The sequence below is a fragment of the Anarhichas minor genome, unplaced genomic scaffold (genome assembly GCF_050575085.1).
Source record: "Anarhichas minor isolate MPS153535 unplaced genomic scaffold, ASM5057508v1 ptg000011l, whole genome shotgun sequence".
Taxonomy (NCBI): Eukaryota; Metazoa; Chordata; class Actinopteri; order Perciformes; family Anarhichadidae; genus Anarhichas; species Anarhichas minor.
The window spans coordinates 11,035,779-11,061,820 of NW_027466457.1; the positions used below are offsets into that span (position 1 = coordinate 11,035,779).

Consider the following 26,042-nt stretch of genomic DNA (forward strand, 5'->3'; position numbering starts at 1 on the left):
TAAAAAGGACGCCTCGTAAAAAAAAAGGTCCTTTATGTGCAATCAATACCCGAACCAATGAGCAAGCAGAGAAGCTCAGTTTGCTTCACTCAAACACAAGCACACACACACACACACACTGAGAGAACCGTCATGACTTGACTTTCTATTAGCTCGGCCACTTGTCTCCTCAAGGACACTCCACAAAAGGTTGAAACGGGTTATGAGAAAGGTGTTGCTGCTATAGATTAGACATCTGGCTCGTCTAGCACAACCACCAGGATTACAGCCTTTCTTGTTTACTTATCACAATGTTGTGTTTGACATATCTCCATGCATGAAGGCAAGCAGTGATATGTTCTTTGCTATAAACACAGGCTGACTTAATACTCGGTTAAGCCATCATACCCTATTGGATATCGTGCATCAGGAGTTTGTGCAGTGGTAATTTGGATGTGGCATGGTGCCTATGAGGAAAAATGCCATGCTGATTAATATGAGGTAATTCCCATACTGCTGCAACTGCAGTTCAAATCCTCCATCGGGCCATTGGAAGAGGTACAAACTCATTATTCACCATGGAGTGCAAACCCACACAGTCAGACGCACTTGTGGACACACACACACACACACACACAGCCACAAACACGTTCAAACACACACACACACACACACACAGTGAATATAGGAGATTGTGAACACTAAAACATCTATGCGTTTACAGATGTTTTGCTGTCAGCTGTTTTGTCGGGGTCAGAGCAAAGGCAGCTATACAAAGTTAGAATGATCAATACCTTGTTAAACAAAAGCCCGTGCCCAGATAACTAAAGCAACGACTGCAATCTTAATTACCGCTCTACAGTAACGCCCCTGCTCTTATCGTTAGTTCCTTTCCGGCTAGATTACAAGAAAATAAAACACCTCCTCGCTTTATATCACCTCTTCCTCCCGTTTCTAGTCCCTTCGCGCACATTCAGTCAAAGGTCTTGCTTGAGCTCTTTTTGAGGAGAGAAACGTAGGAGTGGAACTGAAATGAACTCTTACCTGTCTCGCACCTCTTCCCCGTAAATCCTTGCTGGCAAACGCAGTTGTTAGGTGAGACGCAGGTTCCCCCATTCTGGCACAATCCGTCACACATAGCTAGAGGTAGACCAGACGAGAAGAGCCATTACTCACAAAGATTAACGAGCATTAACTATGTAATTAGACCAGCAGCAGCATATGTATTTGCATACAGAATAAGAGCTAATTTGGTGCGTTGATTCATTACAGGCTCTCACGATATTATTTCGCTTGATTAATGCTTCTCACCAAGGTTAATTTTAAAATGTTCATTATCCACGGAGAGACTGTTAGTTAATGTGTCCCCAAAACACAGAGAAGTCATTGAAGTTGACATAATGCAATGGAATCAAATTAAATTTATACACAAATTATACTCTGCTTCCCCAGAATAAGGAATAAAACGCATCACAAACGGAAGAAGCCCTCTCCAGTAAAAGGAGCACCACACAGTGCTTCAGATTTTGTTAAAGAGGCACTCCAACAATTTAGTATTGTTGATTATTCGATTAACCGAACAATGATCAGTAACTATTTTGACAAGCGATTGATCTCTTTAATCAATTCTTTGTCTTACTCAATAGAAAACTCAACAATTTTAGTTTTTTTAGCCTGTTGATTGGGGAAAAGAAGTAATTTGACATCAGCTTGGGCTTCATGAAAGCTAGAGAAAACTAAAAAACGTTTTCACAGGATGATTAGTGCACCCGATGACAAGGAAAGTGATCTTTAGTCGGAAAATAGCTGCACTTCCCCTATAAATAGATTTCTAATCAAGGGATTGATGAACCGGCTAAGGTCAAGCCAATTTTCTAGTAAGAGCATAGATTACAAATAGAGCAACGCACGGAGAGAAGCTCTCATTAAACCTGGGTCACAGAAGGCTTTTCACTGAGTACAACCACAACACGGTTTTCATAGCGGTGATATGAGGTTGGGGAACTAATGTGAGAGGATTCGACTATGGAACAGACTCGTGAATATGCCTGAAAAACTGCTCACTAGAAATATCTTTAACCAGGACTTTTTTTGCAGGGCATCCCTGACTTATTTTGTAAGATTGATTTATTTTGTATTTTTCAAAACAGATTACGGTGTAATATTAATGGTGCTCAGTTCAAATTGTTCCTCGTGTAAAAGGGAAGGTGGTCACAAAACCTCAGTCAGAGAACAACGACAGTGAAGAACCTTGCGTGAAGCAGAATTGAACTAAAAGTCAGAGATATCTGTGTGCACAGTTACGTTTCGGTACATTACCATTAGCTATAGAAACAGGCGTGTTTAACGGCCTCCCTGACGAGAGAAGACTGTTTATTATTTGATTTACGTGACATTGAAGATGATTTCCATTCCATGTTTTATTGCTCATTATATGATAATTTAATGACGCCACATCTGAGCAAAATGTCCTTCATTTCTGATAAATTCTTCCGGATGGATGATTCTTAATAACTTGAGCTGTGCTTTGGGAAGAGACCCTTTTTTTGTGGCAGATTTTATTTGGAGAGCATAGACTGCCTGACATATGTTTCACCACTGCAATGATATTTTTGGTGCCTTCCAAGTTTACATGGTGCTGCTTACCTTTGCAGACCGTCCCATTGCCAGTGTAGCCCGGCTTACAGGAGCAGCTGTGGCCTCCGACCATGTTAAAGCACAGGGCGTTCTCATCGCAGTTGTGGAGCCCGCTGAGGCACTCGTCATGCTCTGAAGACAAAAAACAACACAACGGGCGTCACCGCAAACAAGCTTGTTATATATATACATTCTGATAAAAGAATGTGGAAAAATTCAGCAGTGAAACTTGTTGTCATTATACTCCCATCTTCACACGCCCACTATCAAGAAAATAACACTTGATTAAAAAATACTGAATGTTGTCCTTGTAAATATGAGGGATGATCAATCTGGCTGGTAATTTGTTTTGCTTCCCATTAAGAGAAAGCGATTTAAGACTCAGTCTTGGATTAAATGACTTGATAGTTAGACAGCTCTGAGTCTGGTGATAACACATCAGTGACAAACAGCCGACAGGAGGACGAGCCATTTCTCTGTCTCCCATCGTGATCCGTCATGAAACATTGTTTCATTTGTTTTGCTGTAATTTGTTGTTCATTTTTTTGGCACAATATGCAGTATGGATTGGTCTCAATTATGAATCTGAGTTAACGACTGACAATACGCTCCTGCATTTGCACATAGACGTGTACAGTAATGAGGCGTTGTATTTTGCATTCATGGGCCGCTGGTCTTTAGTTTGAGTGTTGTACAATGGCACAATTGGCCGTTAAGTACCAAGAGCAATGTTTTCTGTGAGTTTCACCGCGACTCCCAAGCTCTCATCGCTGGTGCTGCTGTGGAGTTAGTGATATGGTTCGTTATGAATATCGCACTGACAAGCTTGACTAATGGCTACAGCCCATGACTACATACTGCATCCAACTGGAGAACCAATCTCTTCCCCTCTAACAGGAGAAGAGACAAAATAAGGTGGTTCAAAAAAAAAAAATGTAATGAAGGCCGAGAGAATAATCGACTACTATAAAGATCAAACAATACAAATAGTGTTATGATAACATAAAGTCAATGTGGAGAAAAAGCAGAAAGCAAGTTCAAACAGGTGTAGCATGTGGAAAATAGGAGGAAAAGTGTATTGTCTTCATATTTACAGGGAAATCAATACTTGGTGAAAGAGAAACATGAGATACGAGGGCTACAAGTTCATTTTAGTGGTGTAAAAAATATGTTAAAATATCTTGATGGAACCATAAAGTACAATACTATCTACTGTAAACCCGCACAGGCGAATGAAAGGATTATAATACCCGGTGTGGGATTATAAAGCCATACAGTGTACAATGGATTTTAATGTTTCTCCACAGAGTAATGCGTGTTTCTAACACACAAAATGGAACTAAAACTGTTTACCGCCTTTGTTACCATAATATCCTCATAGAGGACGGATAATGCAACCCAAATAAAGGAGAGCAGAGCATTAAGGCTACAGGTTGCTAATGGTGGACTTTTTTAAGTGGTCTTCTTGTCATTATACATCTCACATCTTGTGTTACATTTATAAGACAGAAATGTAATGGATGATAAGGACTGTCACACTTAATTGCCATCTTTTACAGAAGGGAACAAAATGTTTTAATAGGCTTCTTAAAAAATTTAATGATGTAACGTTATTGAAGCTACAAGGGAGACGTTTTCCTGTTTTTTTTACGATCAGATCAGACCGTGGTGTTTCTTCTTCAAATATTATTGTCAAGAAGCCGTGAGCTCGGAAAAGACATGGTCTGATTTCTGTGGAGGCTGCTCTGAATGTTTTACTGATTTGAAATAACATTATGTTCGGCTGTCAAAGAGGTGCATGATGTCAGTAGTTCATAGCTTGAATCACACCAGACAACACACTTGACTCTTTTTGAATAATTCCAAATTTTTCTGTTACCGACTCCATTGCTGTGTTTCAAACCTTTCGCACCACGGATGAATGTTTACCCTCCTTAAACTGGAGTCCATCACAGTGCACCGACTTACTGAACCATCCTGACCTTATTCTGGGTTCCCATGTTTGTTTACGTGGTGAGATGTCTCTTATGTTTTTATTTCTAATGCAACCAGGATACTGTCACTGCAAAAGCGATGGAAATTGTCATCTGGTGCTGGCTCAAGATTTAAACTAAACAGTTAAAGAATTGCAAATCATTTAAGCCATCTCTCCTGCTGTATGAACAAGCACTTTAAGGCCCGCCCTTCGTCTGCCCCTGAACACAAAGGCAGATCTTTATCCCTCTGAGACACACAAAAGAAAAATACTCGTCTATCGTATTTGGAGATTCACATAAATAATGCTTTCTGATAAGTACTTGCTTACCGAGCACTACATTAGCTGAAGTGCAGAAAAACTTTGTGGACTTGTTTTAACCTTTTTCCTTTTTAACAGTTCTGTATCCCAAAAGGGTGCAAAACAAAAAACGATCATGAAAAGTCTTTTTGCAACAGCGATCTCTTATTTGGAAAACATTTAGTGATTTAGCCAGACTTCTTTTTTTTTCATTTCGTATTACCATGTGTTTACAGTGCAGAGAGAACTTTCAAAGGACACGCAGTCAAGTGAATCTCTTAGAAAAGGTTAGCACTCTTGGAAAACACACACAGAAAGACTTCACTGCTAATCTGGGGGCAACATTGCCCTCTTTCTCGTTATTTTCGGGAATTTCTGCGCCGCACTGCACCTGACGGGGAACAGAAATGCATTATATTCTCTCAGCCGTTTCCTCTTGCACATTTAGTTCAGACATTAAGCAGATCTCAGGAGCTTTCCTCAACCACAGAGATACGATACTTTTTGTATGCAGTACCTACATATTGGTAAACTTCCCACAACTTGGGGCTTTTTAAACGCATGCAATTGTGAAAGACAGTGAGGTTCGAGGACTGAAAGATGGCACCTGAAGGGTGAGAGGATCAGAAACGTGAATGCTTGTTGCAGGAGACCTGAGCCGCATCATGTATTTCCCTGCCGTCATCCAATCCATTATATCTCCTGAACAGACCGTGGGCTCATCCAAATTGAAAGTGACATTGTGATGAGCTCCTCCATCGAGGGTGTGATGTGTGTGTGTGTGTGAGATGGATTGAAGGGCACTTAGGAGGGGACCGCTGCTCTGCTCTTGTTGCTGCATCTCACACACGCACACACACTCACCTGCTGTTGGGCAGAATTAAAGTCTGCTCATGGGCATATAAAAACAGTAACAGGGGCACAGGGGACAGGAAAGAGAATATGGTGGCTTCTTTTCACAAGGTCACATCTGCCAGAGCAGGGAACAACCAGCCGTCAGTCTGAACAGACAGAGCAGCACAGCTGCCAGGTGTTCTTTGTGCGTGTGTGTGTGTGTGTGTGTGTGTGTTAGTGAGGTATTTCCTTGCTGACTGCTGCTGCTCGGGCTGCTGACAGATAAACAATCAATTATGAACAACCTGTCACCAGGGATCTCTCTCTGGAGCTGGCCATTTCCCCCCCCCCCCCCCCTGCTTGACTCCCTCCACCTTCTGCCAAAACAACAGCAGCCTCAGCGAGGTCTCACCTCAGGCTGCTTTCCTGAAAACATTGTGGCCTCGACTTGAACTTCACACTTACAAGCCAGTAAGGACGAGGATCGTAAGATACTTTTGTCAGGGGAAACTTGACTGCAAGGGTGACAAAGGATGGGAAAAAATACAAAAGCACGAAACAATGACACATTGCGGAGCATAAAATTCTGATTGTTTGGACAAACGAAACAAAGCCCAGCCGTTGTTTTGACATTATTTGATCGACAGGCGGCAACGTATCAAGAAATATAGCAATGTGCCGATGAAGGCAAGTAAGAAGAAAGCTTCAAGGTAGCAAAATGGATATAAACAATGCAGGTTTCTTTCCTAATTGTCTCTGCAAAAAGAGAATGCATTTAACCTTTTTATTAGACCTCGAGGATACACATAATGTGTTTTGGTCAGAAAACCCTGAAATCTAACATAACTTTTCTTTGTTTACAAGAACATTCCACAGAACACCTTTTAAATGCCAAATCTCCAGCAGCATTAGCTTCCTATCAGCTGCAATTGTTTATTGTTTATTAACTGGACCCCCATTAGCTGAGGCCTTGGCGGCCGCTAATCTTCCTGAAGTCCAACTGCTCATGCTTAAATCAAAGCCGAATATTTGGATGTCACGGAAAAATAGAGCAAAAACTGTGTTTATGCAACCCCCCCATGCCATACCCTTTGAGTAGTCAGGCTGAAAGTCTTCTTTTCTGATCTCTGTTGTTGTCAACCCCCCCTGCTCCACCTTTGGCCCCTGTCCATCCTTTCATCCCCTTCTGCGCCCAGCCCTCCCTCCATTCCTCTGCCTCAGGGGCCCAGGTCTGGTTATCACAGGATTAGACCAAGGACACACACCCTGCATGCGCACAAGCGCACGCATGCACATGTACACCTAGCGTATACGCACACCTCAGGACAGCCTTCTTTAATAACATTCAAAGGGAGAGCACAACCAATCCGCTGCCTTTCATGGATTAGCTGCTAATCTCACAGAGCGAGGAGCACCTCGGGCACTTTGGGGAAAAGACGAAGAGTAGGAAGAGGGGAAGAAAAGAGGAGGAATCTTGACCTTCAAGATCAAGGATAAAGTGCTAGTCAAAGAAGGGGGCAAAAGAAAGTTGGGGATGTTTCTTTTGCTAAAGGCTCCACTAGAGCCTGGGCCGTGTCCGGACATATATTTAATTTAGACAAGTACATGAAGTCCACGTGTTCCAGTCAGACCACCAGCTGGGATCTGAACCTGCCACCCCTCTCGCTGCAGGTGGTCATGATGTAACATACAGACTTCTGTCTGAGCTCGCTGACCCCCTGACAAGCCGAGGAGGAATATAGGGCTCCATGCAGTTTTGTCCGGCCTTAAATCTGCGGATCAGTCCTTTAATCCACTATTCTGCACATAAACACTGAGCCATGAAATGAACTACAGTCAACTTAATCCTCTTTACTAGGCAGACTGGTTCTCATACGACACTGTGCTGCACGAGGAAATATGGATATCAATACTGGGACATTGTTTCTGCTGAATTTGCAACTCGTTAATTGGTGAAAGCCATTGAGGATGATAAAGATGCTCGTACATCATGTGAATGTACAATGTCAATAGGTACTGAAGGGGGCGGTTTAATGTCTCCTTCCACGGCTGTAATATTTCTTCTGGGCAACTTGGAGGAATCAGCACTCCCGTTGGACCCTTTTCAAACAGAGGCAGATGTTCAATTGCTATTAATAAACAGTAGATTCCTGCAGCTACTAGCTTAGCACCTACCCATTTATTATTGTCACTAGGGCGGTGACACTAAACTGGCACGTCAACACTTAAGAACAAGCACGCTGGTGTGTGTTCCAGCTTTATTAATTTTTCCATCATTTCTTCAAGGCTAAGAGGTGAGATGTCCCCGTAGTATCAAGCTCTGTGTGATGGTGGACGTCTGGGTGCTGATAGTCGAATGACTCTGTCGGGAGACTGCGACGGCAATTTGACTGAAGCAGGGAAAAAGTTATTACATCAAGCCCCTCCATAAGCCTTGGTTTAATCACACAAATTGACTTTTATAAGGAGACGCATAGCTGTGTATTCCACGACAGTGACTTGAAGGCATTTTAATAGGAAACTACATAAAATCTAGTGACACAGTTTAATCCATTGGGTTTGAGGGTATTAATCTTCATTGCGAATCGCAGGAATGAGCACACCGTGGAAAAAAAGACAAATGAGTAAAACAATAAAACTTGCCTGGAGCTCAGAAGATTAGAGAAAACACGGTGAGGGAAATCACATAAGGTACAATGGCTGCTAAAGACAATATGGAAAAGACTGTCTCAGCAAGGAGGTTTCTTTCTCTAACTAAATCGCAAGAGCACATGAAAGGAGGTGGAATATCTATTCCTCGAGCTCAGTGCTCACTTGTTTATGCTTTTCAAAAGCCTGCTCACAAAAAGACACAAAGTCTCAAATCCTTAACTATGCTCTATTATTTCCTGATTTCTATTGACAGGGGAAGAAAGGAGCTCTACAGGGGGTCCCACATGTAGCAGGAAATGGGAGTTTTCACCGGCTGTTCGTTGTGTCACTGAGTCTTGAGGCTTTAATTCAAACTCCAATGGCACGGCAGGAAGGCTGCGGGCCTAAGTCCTCCGGCGCACAGCACAGGCGGTGGCCAGCCCCTTCACTCTGCTGCCTCTGAATTAGTTTGCATTGGTGCAAATTGCTTTTTTAATTACTGACACTGAGGAAATGTTTTTGCACGGTCCCTCCTCTTCGGAGATGATGCACACAGGGAGCTACTTAGCAACGTGTTTCACAAGCTGCAAACAACTGGTGAGGAACGAGGCGAATGCATGAAAGGATATTGGGTTATTCTCGATGAAGGACGGAGACATTACATTATGGAAGGATTACTGACTCCGATTCTTTATGTAACTTACCCTACGTGTGGTCCTGCAGTTGGCATTATCACAAAGCTATAACTTTAAATAGACGCTGTACTACAGGTGACTTTACAATAGTCCTTACAAGGTCATTCTGTGTTTCCTGTCTGACTCTATACTTCCTATTTAATACGCTGAAAATGCCAAAAACTCGAAGACTTTCTATATAATTTTTATCTGATGAAGAGAGAAGTGGGGTTTTCTAAGTTCTTTCACAGTAAGTTTTTGATTTGAAGCACCTGTCAAGGACTTTCTGGTGTGCATGAACTTTGTAGAGTTTGATTCCCTGAAGCTTAAAATTCCCTTGTGATAGATTCAGAACCTGAAATGGAATTTGTTTTAAGACTGTCGTCTCTGAAATGTGATTTTTTTTGTTTTTACGCTGTTTTTAACTGTTTGCTGCTTTGTCTGTTATCTGTGTTTTTGTGTGTTTTTTATTTACGACGCTGCCTTGACCAGGACCCTCTTGTAAAAGAGATTCAAAATCTCAATGGGACTATCCTGGATAAATTATCATCTGCTTTGTGAAGTAGCCTAGCTCCATTTGGGACAGATGTAGACTGATTTTTAATATCAAAACAATAGCATGTGGTGAGTTTAGCTAATTGGCCTGATCAATCAGGAACATGTACATGGGTATTTTCTCTAATACATATACATTTGTCTTTCTACCTTAACCTGAGGACAAACTGGAAGAAGCTATTATGAACAAGCAGGGCTACTTCCACAATCACCCATAACACAGACAGAGAACAAAGACCGCGAATCATCCAAGCAATCATTTTAGATTGATTTGGTTTGCTTTTGAAAAAGACTTTGGTTTCAACTTTGATCAGGAACAAATGGCTCTGCCGCCTCCACTCGGCCTCTCTGCTTCTCAGGTTCTCAGTGGCTTTCTTTCTGCTAATCATACGCACACAGTACATTCACACACCAGACGAAGGCTGTCCACTCACACACGCACACACACACAGTCACGGCAGCAAGTCCACACACACTTTCACATGTCAGGCCTGAAGTTAATCTATTTTTTTTCCTTTAAGTTTTCAAAGCATAAAAGTCGCCACACGACAACTACGGGAATCACTTTTGAAAAGCTCAGAGTTGCAAATATATCATGTAACACACAACTAGCTTATGTCGCAATATAATAGAGTTTGGAGATTCATATTAATATTTTTTAGAGAATAAATATGCAAAATTGCAGAGTTTGACAAATACAAATTTTGACAAATTTAGGGAGACAGATGCGCTCCGTAATCTACCCAAAGCAGCCCAAAATTGATTCGACACTTTCTCTCACTGCTCAATCTTTTCTCTATTGCTAGCTTATGCTGCATCATAAAGTAGTGGCTGTTATTGATTTGTGTGTGCGTGTTGTATTTTAATGTGATGCTGGTAATCAGAGCAAATCCAATAGGAGCAAATCAAACTGAGACATTCATCCCTCCGCATATCTAATGAACAGACCGTGCATAATTGTAGGGTGACAGATTCACAAGTGTGTCTAAGAAGGCGCCGTCTGGGATATGACGAACAGAAAAAGGGAGAGGCAGTGTAACACATGGCGAGGATCTACAGTGTGTTCTACAGGTGTTGTATGATAACTATGTCTCTCTGTCGTTGGATGATTTTCTATTACACGGCTTCCTTATTCTGTCTCACACTGCACTCTGACACTGATGGCTCACTATGTTTATATCTGGATGTCTGGCTGCCTCTTCCTCTCTCTGTCTCTAGAAGTCTGTGCGTCCCTTTGCTGCAGAATTTATCATAATGAAATCAAATATCATCCTCTAGTGTATGACTAAAGGTGCTAATTAAATCATTTCTATCTGGCAGTAACCTACCGTAGGTATATAAATGCTTTAAAAGCCAATGCAGTAGAAACCTGCAGTGAAGACATATCTTCCTATTGAATCTCTTTATACATGCGTGTCTCTCCTCGTCTCCGCACCCATACAACAACATGATATCGTCCTTATTTGTACGTACTTTAAGTCCGCCAGCAACTCTCTTCACAAAATGGTTACTGTAGAAGCTGAAGCTCACAAAGCCGGAAGAGAAAACAGTGCCTTCTCCACTTGATTCCAGCCAGTCAAAAGGTCAGCAGAGGAACTCACCTGTGCAGGAATAGTCATCGATCCTGATGTAGCCCGTATGGCAGATGCACATGAAGGAGCCAGGGGTGTTAACGCACATGGTGTTCTCCCTGCAGTAGTGCTTCCCCTCAGCGCACTCGTCAATATCTGAAGAGAAAAAAGAGAGGAGAGAGGGGGGAGAACAAAGCTGGTTTAGATGTGGTTTGCTTTTACAGCAGTGCAACGTACTTGTGGTGTAGATAAAACCATACTATTAATCAGTATTCTGCATTGATACCTCAAGCCTCAAACTTCAAGTTCAGAGCCGAATGATCGATTTTGATTTTTCAAACCTCTTTAGCTGAGTGACGTTCAACAGCTTCATCAGCTTTTCCTCTGGAAACGAGCTGTTAAAGGCTGAATACATTAGGAAGACACACACCGTTAATAATGGTTTTTACTTTATCTGACAGTATTGAAATGTTTGAAAGGGACGGACAAAGATGAAAAGGAGAGGCTGAAGTTAATTGTATGTACAGTAAAGAGTTGTAATTTGTTTAGAATATTCTGATGTGACAAACATTAAGTTTATTTATCATATGTGTTGATCCTCATGTTTGTTGTTATTGCATATAAATAAATTAGCTGGCCGAGCTTATTGTCTTGCCGGGTTCTACGAAGTTGGTGTTGATGTTTGGGAGCTTCCTGAATTCATCAAAGACGAAGGAGCGAACCATAATTGACTTTGGCATTCATTAATTTATAATCAGAGATAACACGACATTAACATTGCAGATTTCTTGGTAAAAAAAATGATCCGACTTTGTCTGATTGATTTTTGCAACAAGCCCTCTATCAGCAGGACAATATCATTTGTCTGTGCCTTCCAAAATCCTTCCAAATCACTGATGATGATTAAATCTGTTTTATGATTTTGTGATATATGATAACAATGCTATGGTTAATGTTTGGTTAGTTCAGGGAAAGCTTATGGTTTGGGTTGATATAACTACTTCGTCAAGGTTAGGGGAGCTTTACGCCATGGTTACAATAATAAAGACGTGGTTTAGGGCATGCTTGTGGTTATGCTTTAAAAGAAATAAAGGGTTAGTTGACTGTTGGTTTCCTGTGTTAAAGCCTGATGTTTTATATCATCAACTGACTTCCTCCTTACCTTCATAATTACTACGGCCAATAAAGGGCTTTGTCACCACAAACATATTTCTTCGGAGGGCACTTGCTAAAACAACGCTGTCTTGGGTGGACATTTTTCATTGATTATTAATACGCAGACTATCTTTACAGCACCGTTATAGTGACACCCCCCGCATTATACTGTGGCCTAGTTCGGGTGTCTCTCACAGCCTGCATAGGAACCACCTTGTGCAGCGTGTCCTAGTTGGTTCTCGCTAAAGAAGGTTCCTTAAAGCTTCTATGCAGCCAGTGGGAAAAGGCTATTTGTCTTCATCAGAGGGAGACAGAGGTCGAAAAGCAGAGGGTCCATGAGAGGCGGTCGCTGAAGCACTAAAGGTTGCACCACTCGATTTTCAATCTATTCAAAGTAAAGCACTCCACACAGCGGCTTGACTGCTTTACTCCAGACTTCTTCTGGTCATTCAGTTCATCACTGTGCTTGAGCATACTATAAGTTGTATACGCTGTAAATAGAGACTGTAGAGTAAGAATCATGCCACTAAAGCAGTTCATCTAAAAGACACACTGCACACAGTGTTTAGTCTGGCTGATTAAACCTCTGCTCAGTTGGGCAAAGGTTTGCTGGGACTTACATGGGGTCACCAAACAATCAAGCACAGTCAGTACATTACCACACAGTTCTGACTAAGAGGTCTAATCAGACAAAATACGTGAAAACACCTGTGCAAGTACACCATGGGTGTCTAAGCCCTTGCGCTCTTAAATATGCAATGTGCGTAATGCGTTGCTGAAGTGCCTGTATACAGTATTTGTTATATTTAACCACCTACACTTTTTCACTTATCTTGCCTGATTGGACATCTTCTCAGGTCTGTGTGGCCGAGCACAGACCATGCATCTCCCTCACTCTCCTGGTGCACCTGGTGAAGTCAGACAATCTGCATCGTTATGACCTTTGTGGTCAAGTGGTTAGAGGACCTGCTCTGCATTCATTAGATTATTGGTGCAATTCCAGCTTGGAATGGGCATTTATTTCTCCTCGATTTCCCAGATAATTAGTAGGCTACACTGAGTTTGGTGCCATCAAATAAATCACAGCATAGCGCCATCCAATTTCAACCTGACCACAGGTCTAATCAGCTGGAATATCTGAATAGAGTCCCAATGGACACTGTCTGATTCATGTGAAAAAATTGTTACCATAGCACTCACCCAACCCTGCAGCTCTATTCAGCTTTTAGCCACTTTTAGCTTACTGCTGTGTTTAGCTTAGTGCATTCTGTGGTAGACTGTAAGGTTGAGTCTCACCACTCCCCGTTTATAAAATGTTGTGGGGCTGTTTCCAGATAAAACAGTGTGTACCTTATCTGCCTAACATGAAACAAAGGAAAGAGGAAGAAATAAGTGACTAATGAAGAAAGTTGAGTAGAGCAAGGGAAGCACTGCAGCCTTCTGGAATTGGTGAACCAAACAAGACCTAAAACGCAACCAAATATGCATCAAGTGGCCGGAAAGTCAAGAGTTATTTCTGTAAGATGACTTACAGCGAACTGTACAGCTGCTTCTCCGTTGCTGTTTTTCATGAATGTAGATGGATAGCTACCCCATTCTTTATCCTTAAGCTTTGATTAGTCAGTCATTTCTCTAAACGTGGGAAACCATCAATGGGCACCAGAACGATCTGAATAGCTGAATCAAATCCATGGGTGGCAATTCAGAGGTCTGGAACAGGCTAATGCTAATGTTGCTCTGTCTCTGCTATATTGGGCAACTGTTTGCTAATGTGTTAGCTTTAACAACTTGCCAAGCCAATGCACTATCAGGGCTGTGCTTCTGTGAGATTGTTTTGAAAGCTTTCGGCATCCTATTAAAAACCGGTTAGTGTAGCTTTAAGAATATAATTTATTAGATTGTATTTCCTTCTCACTCTCATGATACCATATTTGGATTCATATTAGCTGTTGCCTTAGCAACAGCTATTCCTGGGTTCTAAATTGCATGCCAAACCATTAGACAGAAGATGCACTGCCAGGGTAAACAGAATAATCTTGATAATGTGATGCAACCACATGCAAGTCGATGCAAATCCAAGTTGATCTGAGCAAGCCCGGCTGTGTAATGTGCTCCATGGCCTTGTTCCTGTTGATAGCACAGGTCAAACGTGGGCACTTTTTGAAAGACGAGGTCCATAGTCCTTGACAATTGACCAATTTATTATTCATTCACTGTATTCAGTGTCTGTAGTGCGGAAGAGGACATTCACCCCTGAATATGTTCTGTGCCAGGTGCTTTTGCGAAGAGCACTTGAAATTGAATTTCAATAGATTTGCATTGGCATTCACTCGGCTTGCATGTCCTTGGATAGAGAACCGCCCAACAACACACAGGCTAAGTGCGCTGCACCTGCCTACAACTGCATTCACATTCCCTTGGTCTTCTTCCTTTCACAGTTTCATCAATACTTGCTGCCTCCTGCTATTCAATAGCTTCACGGATAAATGAAGCGGACAGACAACCACCATGAAAGTACACGTGTCCTTCACTAAATGAATGGAGGCTAATTAAACCCTATGACTAGATTTGAGAGAGAGAAAGAGAAATGTAGAGAAGGTTGGGAGAAAATGGGAAATAGAGGGAAAGGGCAGAAAGCAGGGCAGGTGAGGAGAAAAACTGAATAAGAGACAAAGACAGAGTCACGACAAGCCTCACTGTAGAGCTAGACTGGGTGCTGAGACAGCCGGGGAGAGGGCGAATGACTGAGATAGTGAAGTAGAGAGAGATACAGAGAGAGGACAGAAGGGGGTGGAGAGAAAAGGGCAGGCAAAGTAGTGGATTAAACAGAGAAAGATGTGGAATGAGAAAGAGCCAGTGTGAAGTAAAAGTGGAAGATAGTGAACCATTGAGATGTATATGGCAGAGGAACAGAAGAGAGAAAGCAGTGAAGGGTATTAACTGTGGCAGAGACAGACAGTAAGAGAACAAATTCAGTCCGTCCGCAATCGCAATGGTAACCTTGAGCGGAGGTCTAAGTTGACAGCTCTCCCGCTTTGTGATTGGCCGTCCGTGCTGCGGCTTTGATTTAGAGCCTATTAACTGTAAGACGCCATCCATCCCGCCTCCAGTGACAGCAGTTACATTTGCTAAAACAATATGTTAGGAGGTGAGATGATGAGGGGCTAGCGCACGGGGGAGAGCGGCCATCTCCGTCTCCATTAACGCACTCCATTTTCGTGATTGGGCTGTCACATGGACACACGTGATGCGCCAAGCAAAGAAGGCTGGCCAAGAGTCAGCAGCGGCTTTTATCACTGAATGGAGTGCTTGGGGTCAATCTTTTGCCACGCCACGATAGATGGATGAAAAACGGCTGTCTCAACTACTTAATCAATCACAGTCATACCCGAGGAGGTTGGGCAACTTTGTATTGCTCGGACAAAAATGTCCTTGTCATGCATAAAGAGGGAGATCTTTTAGTTTGTGCTGTCAGACAATAAACCACAGCAAGTTACAGCTACTTTAGTATTTAAAGAGCTGAATGAAATCACAACTCAGAAGATCCAGAAGTACTAAAGAACCTCACACTAAATCACACCGGCGTTTTTAATAATCCACATCACTAAAAAAGTCAGCACTACAACAAAACCTTACTCAACAGTATGACTCCGGTGCAGTTCCCCCCACTTATTTAGAAAGGGATCATACATTTTCAAAAAGTAATATTGTTGTTTATGGGCTATGAGAATTTAATTTTCAATCTCTTTAGTCTGCACAGCTTCCAGCATATCCTGTTTTATTCAAGAGTTACCTCATTCTAAGGCTGAAAGATTGTATGAAAATGTAAAATGTCTTGTATCTGACCCCACGCTGCGTATCACTGATGAAACTGATGGGTTTGGTCAAAAGTGTGTACTGTTATCCCTGTAACGACATCAAACAGTGATGTCACTGCATCCCTGTAGCAAAGTACTGGAGGTCAGCAAAAAATAATGTTCTGCTGCTGTAAAGTTAGTCTTTCAATTCAATCCAAACGGGCGAACATAATGATACCAAATAATGACAATGAAACATATAATATGCTGCTGCACTGGGAAAAAAACAAAACATTATGGGAGCTGTAGCTTTTAAATTACCAACAAATGACAAACAAATTGTTTAACTATGTCCAAATCCCAACGGGGTACAATTCTAATAGCAAGTGATCTGCACTCGCTTATGTTAGAATATAAATAGTAAACTTTATTAACACATTTAACTATTTCAGAAGCGCGATGAAACAAATCCTCAATTAGAGATTGCATTGAGTCACAGAAGCTAGTGGGACAAAAGCTAGCCTGGTCGTGACGCCCTCTAGTGCTGTTGGACCTAATGTGGAACAAAACTGCCTGTTTATGGAAACTTAGCAAATAAATCTCTTCATCCAACGTTTTATATTAAAATGAATGGATGCCAAGTGTTGTTCTATCGTTGGAGGTCACAACGTTTCATTTACATTTTTAATATTCACACTATTGCTCAATCAAGTCATCCCGCAACTATGGAGAAGGGAATATGAGCTTATTGCTCTCCGCTTGCATAACATGTAGTTCCTAAAAGGGAGCGTCCTCACTATCTGTGGCAGTACACCAACGTCTGGGAGTAGGGAGATAACACTGGCACTGCCTCTGGATGTCCCACAAAGACACCCAAATCTGTGCCGTTCCACAGTGGTCTCTCTCGTTCTCTTTATCTCTCTTTCATTCTGTCTTTTTCTCATCTATCCATCCGTCCCCTAACCAGCACGCTTACTCGAGCAGATGGTTTTCAATAAACGGCAGAGGGGCAAGGGTTGCCAAAACATTGTCTGATATTCTTCAGCAGCCTGTTCCCTCATGGCCAGATTTATAGCAGTCAGAGTAAAGAGCAAAGAGACAAAGAGTTGTCCCTGCTGACCAAACAGTGTCCCACTCAGCAAATAATCTCCACTGTTGGCGTTGGCTTCTCATGGTGGGAAAAGGTGACAGAGAACGTTACAGGATGCCTCTTTTGATTTTCAGGGAGTGTCATTGGATCAAATATTGAGTAACTGGTAATTGGGGAATTTTTACGTGTTGAATTTTTACGTGATTTTCCAGTCTTTGAAATTATTTTTTAGAAAAATGAAACAATACGAGTGAAAATTGATACATGTGTTGCTTTAAGCCCTTGTTTTTAGTGTCCCAAGAATTGTATCTTGATAACTGCAGGTAGCCAAAGGTGGAAATGTATACATATCTATACATACTACACATGTAGTGACTTTAACAGCACTTCAAAGGAATAATTAAGGAGTAAGATGAGAAGATCGATAACATTCGATAACAAGTCAATATGAAGCTATAGAACCAGGAGATGGTTAGTTTAGTTCAGCATGAAGACTGGGAGTCTGGGCTCTGTCCACAGGTGAAACGTATGTCTTGGCCAGGCGTAATGACTCCCTGGATGTGTCACATTGAGGCCACATTATTGAGATTTAGAGGTGCTGGTAGAGCCAGGCTGGCTCTTTCCTGTCATTATCCAGCTAAGATAACTGCTGCTGGCGCTAGCTTCATATTAACGGACAGATATAAGTGTGCTATCGAACTCTCTGCAAGAAAGCGATGAATTTTCTTTCCCAAAATGTTGAACTGGTTCTTCAATATTCAACTGTAATCATTTGAAACTGTTATACTGCATTATTTTCAATTCACCTCTGTCAAATTATTTTAAAAAAATGAAAGGATGTAATTAGGGTTGCAACAAATCAATGACTCCACTGTTTAGTTTTTAAATTTGTAGATTATTCATTGAGTGAACTTTCCTTTTTTTCTATTTGCTGAGGGAGTGCATATTTAGGGATATTAGCATATTGTGATCCCTCAAGTTGTATTGCAGGGTGTGTCTGGGAAAAACAGTTGAACAAGCAAAATTATTCTCAAGCGTACTTTCATACATTCAGACGACAACAGCTGTAAATGACAAAAGTGTGGCTGTTTTTTAAATCAGTTTGCTCCTTTATTGTAGAAATCCTTTGGGACTATTATCATTTCCATGTGTGCTTTACTGGAAATAAAAAAAACTCAAAATGGGTTTCTTTGAAATGTAATATAGTTAATTTTTCTAGCCATCACCTGAACACGAAATACACGTTTTCGGCATTTTTTCAACTTACCAAATTGGGCAATCACTTCGAAATAAACGGCCTCAAAAAGACCCCCAGAAAATGTGCAAAACCTCCCTGCCAATTTGGGCCGAAGCAGGAGCCAATTAAGATGACTGAGTGGAAAGAATCCCATTAGGAAGCAACAAGAGTGAAAATCTGCATACCGAGAGCACCGTCATTGTCTAAATACCAGACACTCACACTGTGATCAATCACTGTGATCACTTAGAAGCCTGCTAACTGACTTAGAACAATGAATATCAAACAAGGAAAAGGTGGAAGACGAGGTGTGCGTGTGTGTGCGTGTGTGTGTGTGTGTCTGCTGGTGGCATTGCAATAAAAGTGTATTACTGTTTTTTTTTTCAATGCGTGCACACAACACTCGTGGATCCTTCTACGCAAACATCTACCGGCCCTTCAATGACTGCACCGAGGGTTTGTGTGTGTGTGTGTGTGTGTGTCCATATGTCACATTAAACATGCACTTAGCACACTTCGATTTTGCATGCCTTAATAAATGAAGCCTGGTGCATCTCATATAGACCAAAATGACTTGTTTACGTGCGGCAGTGTGAATGGGATTTTGCTCTCCGTCACGGCTCTCATTAAACTGGGAAAGATTTTCCACCACGGTTGAATGGATAGAGCATCATCATCCATCACTCGTCATGGACCAGAAGTGTAGACAATGAGTAACATGACGCACAAACGTCTATCAGAGCTCTACGACAAGCTGACCTTCCACTACTCTCAGTTCTTTTATATCGGGGTTCAAAACATTCTGAATACTTATTAATATCATGCATGTCATTTTTACTGTTTACTGTCACATTCTATTTGAGCTGATTTATACTTAAACAATTGGTTTTCCTTTTTTTTAAATTCTATTACGAATATCTTTCTATGTTGTGTTATTATATCGCCTTGTGTTCTTATCTTAATGCCTGAAGCACTTTGAATTGCCTTGTTTTTGAAAGGTGCTCTACAAATAAACTTGCTTCGCCAGGACAAGATCACATTTAGTTCAATAATGCATGTGTTTTTTTACCCCTCTTCTTTTGTTATTGTTGCATTGTCTGTCTTTAATGAGATTCTTCTATGTGCTACTCATTGCTCATGCATTTTGATGTAAAGCAAACTGGCTTTACTTGTAATTAAATGTGTTTTATATATAAAATAGCCTGGCCTACTGTCTACATCTAGAGCAGGATATTAATTGAGATAAAACTCAGACGAGGTTATATGTTGTTTAATTAATTTATTCATAATTTCCTTTGCCTGTATATTACTGGGTGGAATGCAAGAAAATAGCTGGGAGAGGTTAACCATCAATTAAAGAGCTCAACTAGTTTTACATCATACAAATTAAATTGTATTGGGTTGTACAGATCTTAATTAATTGACGAGATGTTGTGATACTTAATTTATTCATAGTAATCTAGCAATAAACAACCGTTTTGCTCAGTCGTGGAAAAAAATATTCAGATCCTTCACTGAAGTAAAAGTAGCAATACCACAATGGAAAAAATACTACATTGCAAGTAAGTGCAAATTCCTGAGATTTGTACTTAAGAACTGTAGTTGAGTAAATGTACTTTGGTCTTGTGTCAAGGTTTTACTTCACAAAGCCCACGACATTTTTATCAAGCGTGCAGAGCATCGTCCAGCCGTCATGGATGTGAAGAAGAAAACCCCTCCTGAGTGTAAAGCAGTCAATGAACTAAGTGTGATCCCATCCAGCAAAAAGAGGAGAGAGGAGATTTCCTCCTTGTGGCATTTGAAGGATATTGGTCAAGCAGTGCTCAGATACTGTTATTTACACTGGAGGGGGACTGTGTGGATAATGGTGGTATTGTCTGTCTTGGGTGACATTTCAGTGGGGTCACAGAGGTGAGGGGTGTACAAACACACACAGCCAGTCAGAATGTGTATATGTGTCGCCTGCGTGTTTATATGTGTGTGATTCATCTGAGTGTGTGTTTGTGTGTGCGGGGTTGGGGGGGGGGCATCCCGGCAGTGATTTGGTTTTGGAGTAGGCCGTGCTCTTCAGTCAGTGCCAATTAGCCTGCTGCCACCTTGTGACATTCAAAAGACAGCAGCGGCAATCGGATCAGTCTATGTTCACACACGATATGCTGACACAAACACACACACACACAAAAACACACACACACACACACACACACAGAAACACACAGCCGTGGCTTACAGGCAATAAAACCTCACTCTGTGTGAAAGCAGGCTAGACCTCTTTTGAATCAATGTTAAGACTAATCCAAAACCAACAATGACTTGATCCTTCTAACAAGTATTACCTGGGAAGCCCAAGCCTGGTTTGACTTGTTCATCTGTGCCATAAAACTCCATTGTGATCCAAAATCTATTAAAAACACTTCACTGAGCTACACACACAGGTGCTGCACTGGCTGACATGTTTCTTCATTACAATGAACATTAGGCACTGTAGTTATCTCCACCAGGCAGAAGCCCGTGGGGAGATCATGTGTGTGTGTATCTGTTTTTCCTCGGTTAATTCTGCATACTAGTGGATCAGCCTCAAAAGTTTTGTGGACATTTATGACTATTTGGGGCTGAATGTTGCACACGGTCCAGGATGTGGGGTATGAATTGAGTGACGGACTAAATGTCTTCCTCTTTTGTGAACACCACAAACACTATTCCATTCACCTCCATCGTATAATGGAGGCAGAAATCTGAGACAGATCTCTCAAAACCTTGACAAATCAAACTATGGGCATTGCTATCTACCTACCTACCAACCTATCTATCTATCTATCTATCTATCCATCTACCGAACTATCAAACTCTATCTATGGATTTGTTTAAATTTGGTGCACAGTCCCTGAAAAAGTGAGTTAGTAAAATAACACACTACACACTGTACACTTTATATCAAAATTAAATCTCGTACTTTGTCTCTTTCTATTTCCTCGATTTTACGGGGTATCATTTTGTATTTCACATTTCCCACATGGATACAACACAAAACACCCAAGCAGCCCTTCGTTTCGAGCAATCCTAACGTAGACTTTCTAAAGTAGGGCATTTCAAAACCAGACAACAATGGGAAATGTCTCTCTGTCTGCAGTCCTCTACAATGCCGAGATGAATAATAGTATTATCTCAACACGTTGAACTATACTGATTGTTCAATTTAGAGACAATCACACAGTCTGTCACTTCTCCACTGCTCGCCCCTCTGTCTAATTCTGTCCTAAACACACGCATGCATGTAGCAAAATAGGCCTCCAGTCTGACGGCACCGTGAGGAGGAGAGGATGGAAAAATAACTGGGCTCTTTTTTCCTGCTGGAGAACTAAGCACTCAAACGCACACATACACAGACAGGCACCTGCACACATACACACAGAGGCAGGGCTAGTATCCCCCTGAGTTTTCCCTACTGCTGCTTCTATGAAAAATTTACACAGAAGTGATCTCATCGGCTATTTTGAGCCCATCTCTGACCTAGGATTGTTTTAAAGAGCTAGTATCTGTCTCTGCTTTTTGTGATGTTTGTCTGTACTTTGGATGAGAAGAAAGGAATGTGCGCACATAGAAACCTATGTACTCGTGGGCTTCGTTCTTTCTGCTTTATGATCTCTCTGCTGTGTTCAATACACAGAATTGCCTCTAAGTTGGACTTCTCATCTCATCTCACAGGCACGGCTGTATTGAAACTAGAATTGAAAGCAGCCGATTTCACTCATCTTTCTGTACATCTCCTTGCAGCCACAAAATAGTGTACCTATTATATGAAGGCATTCTCTCATCGACCAACGGTATCCTCGATCTTTTGGCAAGACAGTTCTTTCATTTTCAACACAGGACACACACACACACATAATCATATAGTAAGTTACAGAGAAACACATCAAATCAATTGCTTTTAAGAGAACCCCATCAACAAATTGAGTCAATTTCAGGTTTCTCTGAGCAGCGTCTACAAACACTGCCATTCAATTTCACTTTTCAATTTTGTTGATGTTGGAGGCACAAGTCTGTCTGCTAGTACTTAGTTTCACACAGGTAATGGGATGGGTTGCTTATTTCCACCACAATGAACCACTTAAATATCCTTGGATATTGCACATGTGATAACGTTGATAAAAAAAAAAGCAACGAGCTGCAAAAAATACTATTAGAATATTTTCTTATTGTTTTCAGGATCATTTCTTGGCAAAACAACGTCAATGTGTGAGTGGAACAAAAATGTAGCTATGATTTAAAATCAATTAAGAGTCAGATATTTATCGTCATGTCTCATCTTTCTCTCACTTAAATTAAATGGATGATTCGACACCTTTCACATTACACACTTGATCCATTGTTAATATAAAAGTATTGATTAGTGCAGCTTTAAAGTAAAAGCAGCAACACTGAAAGGTAAACAACTAAACTACATTACAAAAAAGATACCTGCATTCAAAATTGTAGAAGTATTAATCAGCAAAATGTTCTTGAGTATCAAAAGCTAGTATTCATGCAGGGTGGCCCCAGATTGATTGTCATTATAGCGCATGGTCGGTACCATCTGGGTGGGCAAATTCTAGAGGATTTTTCAATTCCTAGATTATGCATTGATATGATAGACCTTGCTGACTGGCAGCTTATTAGTGGTTATCATACAATAATAGACTGCTGTCGCTCAAAACGGGGAAAGTGCCTTCCCTGGAAATCATCTCTCTTTCATTACATCCTCTCCCTGGGGAGAGTCAGGGCTACCGGCAACCCAACGATACTTGTTATAAGCTCCCATGTAGTGTTGAACTAAGTTTTAATACTCAGAGATATTTAACAGACATTTGGCAGATTTTCAGGTCTATATCATTGCAATGTATTTTCTGAATAAGAATACTTTTTTTTTTTACAAATTATTATTTTCCTCAATACCTTATTACATTTCTGTAGAGCCCAACTATATTGTGAAGGAAACAAGAAACTGTGTTTAGAGTAAGACCGTTATATTGCTTATATAATTAGATTAATACTGAACACAATTTTTGGGGGGTTGAGATATGTACTTTAGTGCAATGTGTCTACTTCAGTCTTTGGCATGTTTCATATAACACTGCATAATTTACTTGAATTATAAACAGGTATCAGTATAGATGCGGTTTTAAATCCATGTAATGCCAATGCTTAATAGAGTTGGGATTAGATAATGTGCACTGTTCTAACTGTGGAAACATGTTCAACAGACAAGTGTAGATATACTGTACTAAATTGGCACATCTCTTTGTGTCAATGTGTATATGATCAGCTGCATTCACCATGTGTCCAGTCTTTCAGCACAATATTAGGACAATGCAATACCCTTCCTGAGACACTCTTACCCTAAATAGAGGAATGGAAAATGTTGACATGAAATTATCAACCTTAACAATTCTAAACTAAATTGTTATAATTACCATTCATAATACTTTACAAAACATTTTATAAGTCAACGTGCATGATTATTAATTTTTATAAAGAGTTTTATAAATCCTTACAAATACATTAGGTCTTATAAATGTGCTTATGTGAAATCTTAATCTGCAAAGTAATTAGTAGAAAAAAAGGACATCTGAATATCTGGAATGCAGTGGTGTATACTATACATAGTACATTTAATTAATGTGAAATAGAAATAAAAGCTACAAGTGCCTCAGAGTTGTACTTAAGCACCGACCTTGAGTAAATGTTAATTACTTTCCACCACCGTCTGACTCTTTTCAAAGAGATCATAGTTTAACACGTGTATGGTGGATGGGGCCAGTATTTGCCATTTGAACAAAGCCTACAACCAACAACACAATTTCCCATTAATTCAAAACAGATATCTTCAATTATGCAGACTCCCTGAGACTGTCTAATACCTGGACAACTGCTCTTATCTGTAAATTAATGTGAGATCTGCAGAAGCTGTGAACTACTACTCTTTCATTTAGCATCCTGGATACAGGTGCTAATTGACAGTTAAGCCTCATCTTGATGAAGGTGACATAACAGATATTACAGGGTGTGTGTCGACTGTAGATAAAAAAAAAAGGCAGAGGCATGTACTCACAGATCCTCTGAAACTGCGCACACACAATGCAGAGGGAAGATCAAGAAAGACTGTATATTGACACGGCAGCTGTCATACGCAGAAGATTCTAAACAAGTTTGATGCCATGTCTGCTCATTAATACCTGAGGTGCAGTTATGACATGATGTTTACTTCATATTTTACTGCAGGATAGCATTGGAGATGATAAAGTCATCACTTTTTAACGATGCACGTGGTAGAATTCAGTCAAGATGTGAGGAATTCAGCCGGAGCAGTGAGTGAATGTTTGAACTCTTGTGCAGGTTTTTTATAGCTTCACCATCAACATGAGATGGCCTGTTCAACGAGGTATAGAGCATGCTTTCAATGTGGAACATTCAGCAGGCAATCAAGTAAAACGTTGGCTGTTTTTAAAAGAGAGCAGTGCTGACATAATCAATCGCATTGCGTTTTACGTAGAAAAGTGCAACGTGGTGACATCTGAGCCTTGGTGTGCAGTCAGTAATGAATGACCTCACTGATGGTCGATGACATTACTATAATCACTCCCCCAGCAGAGTGACACTATGCATGCATACATAAAGCCCTTGAGCATGTTTTTATATCACAAATTGATCAACTGACTGAGAAGACAAACATTAGTCTCTCAAAGAAAAAGCATTACGAAAAGCAGTTATTGCGTGTTGTGGATGCAAATATAATCAGGGGATTACAGTCTCCCATCACAAAAGGATTAAGTGATAAAAGCATGAATTCAACAAAGTGTTTACATGGGTATTTAGCAAATGGCTACATTATTTTGCAATTCGATGTGTATATATTTATATATATATATATTTTTTTTTTTTCGGTTAGAATTCAATCAAACTAACAAAAGCAACTAAAATATAAAAACATGGTGCTAAAGTTTTTTTTTGAGGGAATTCTTTCCGGTGTCAAATAAATATTTACTGTGCTGGATTATCCACCTTGGGCCTGAAACAAGTCTGTGGAAGCAGCTTTTATAATGTTCCAAAATGAATAGCAGAAAACACTTTTGAAAGGTGTAAAATAAGCCGTCACATCTCGTACTATGCTTACTTTGAGATAACCCTGGCGGGAATAAAAGAAACACAACAGTTGTACTAAATGTTAAGGTTAGGGCAAGGTGTTGTTGGTGGTTATACAGGCACGTCTAAAGGAAAGAAAGTCTGTGCAATCACGCAAACATATAAAGAGTTTAAGGTCGACGTATATTCACTTCCCTGACCCCCACACTCTGACTATCCACCATGTTATTTCTATGAAAAACATGTATTTTTATTTGTCTGTAATCATTTTGTGATGGAGAAATGTGTGCCCTCTGATTTGTTTATCTCTCTCTCTCTCTCTCTCTTTCCCGAGCAGTCGGAGTGACATTACAACTGTAAATTCTTCTGTTTATAAAATAAAACTGTATAAAATAAAACTGAAAAAAAAAAAAAATCAATATCCTCCCAAAAAGCAATGAGCAGGTTCCTCTCATGACCCCTTTGATGCAGCCCAGGCACAATCA

The 26,042-nt window shown here is 40.7% G+C and overlaps 1 protein-coding gene across 1 annotated transcript in view; it reads right to left on the minus strand.

Moving 5' to 3' along the window:
* Positions 1-26,042, minus strand: part of nell2a (neural EGFL like 2a) — a 68,437-nt gene that overhangs the window by 19,744 nt on the left and 22,651 nt on the right. Inside the window, exons 13-15 of the mRNA XM_076089969.1 lie at positions 11,187-11,312; positions 2,626-2,748; positions 1,024-1,119 (exon numbers count right to left, since the gene is read on the minus strand). Of these exons, the coding sequence (XP_075946084.1) occupies positions 1,024-1,119; positions 2,626-2,748; positions 11,187-11,312 (345 nt within the window). The remainder of the gene's footprint in view (positions 1-1,023; positions 1,120-2,625; positions 2,749-11,186; positions 11,313-26,042) is intronic.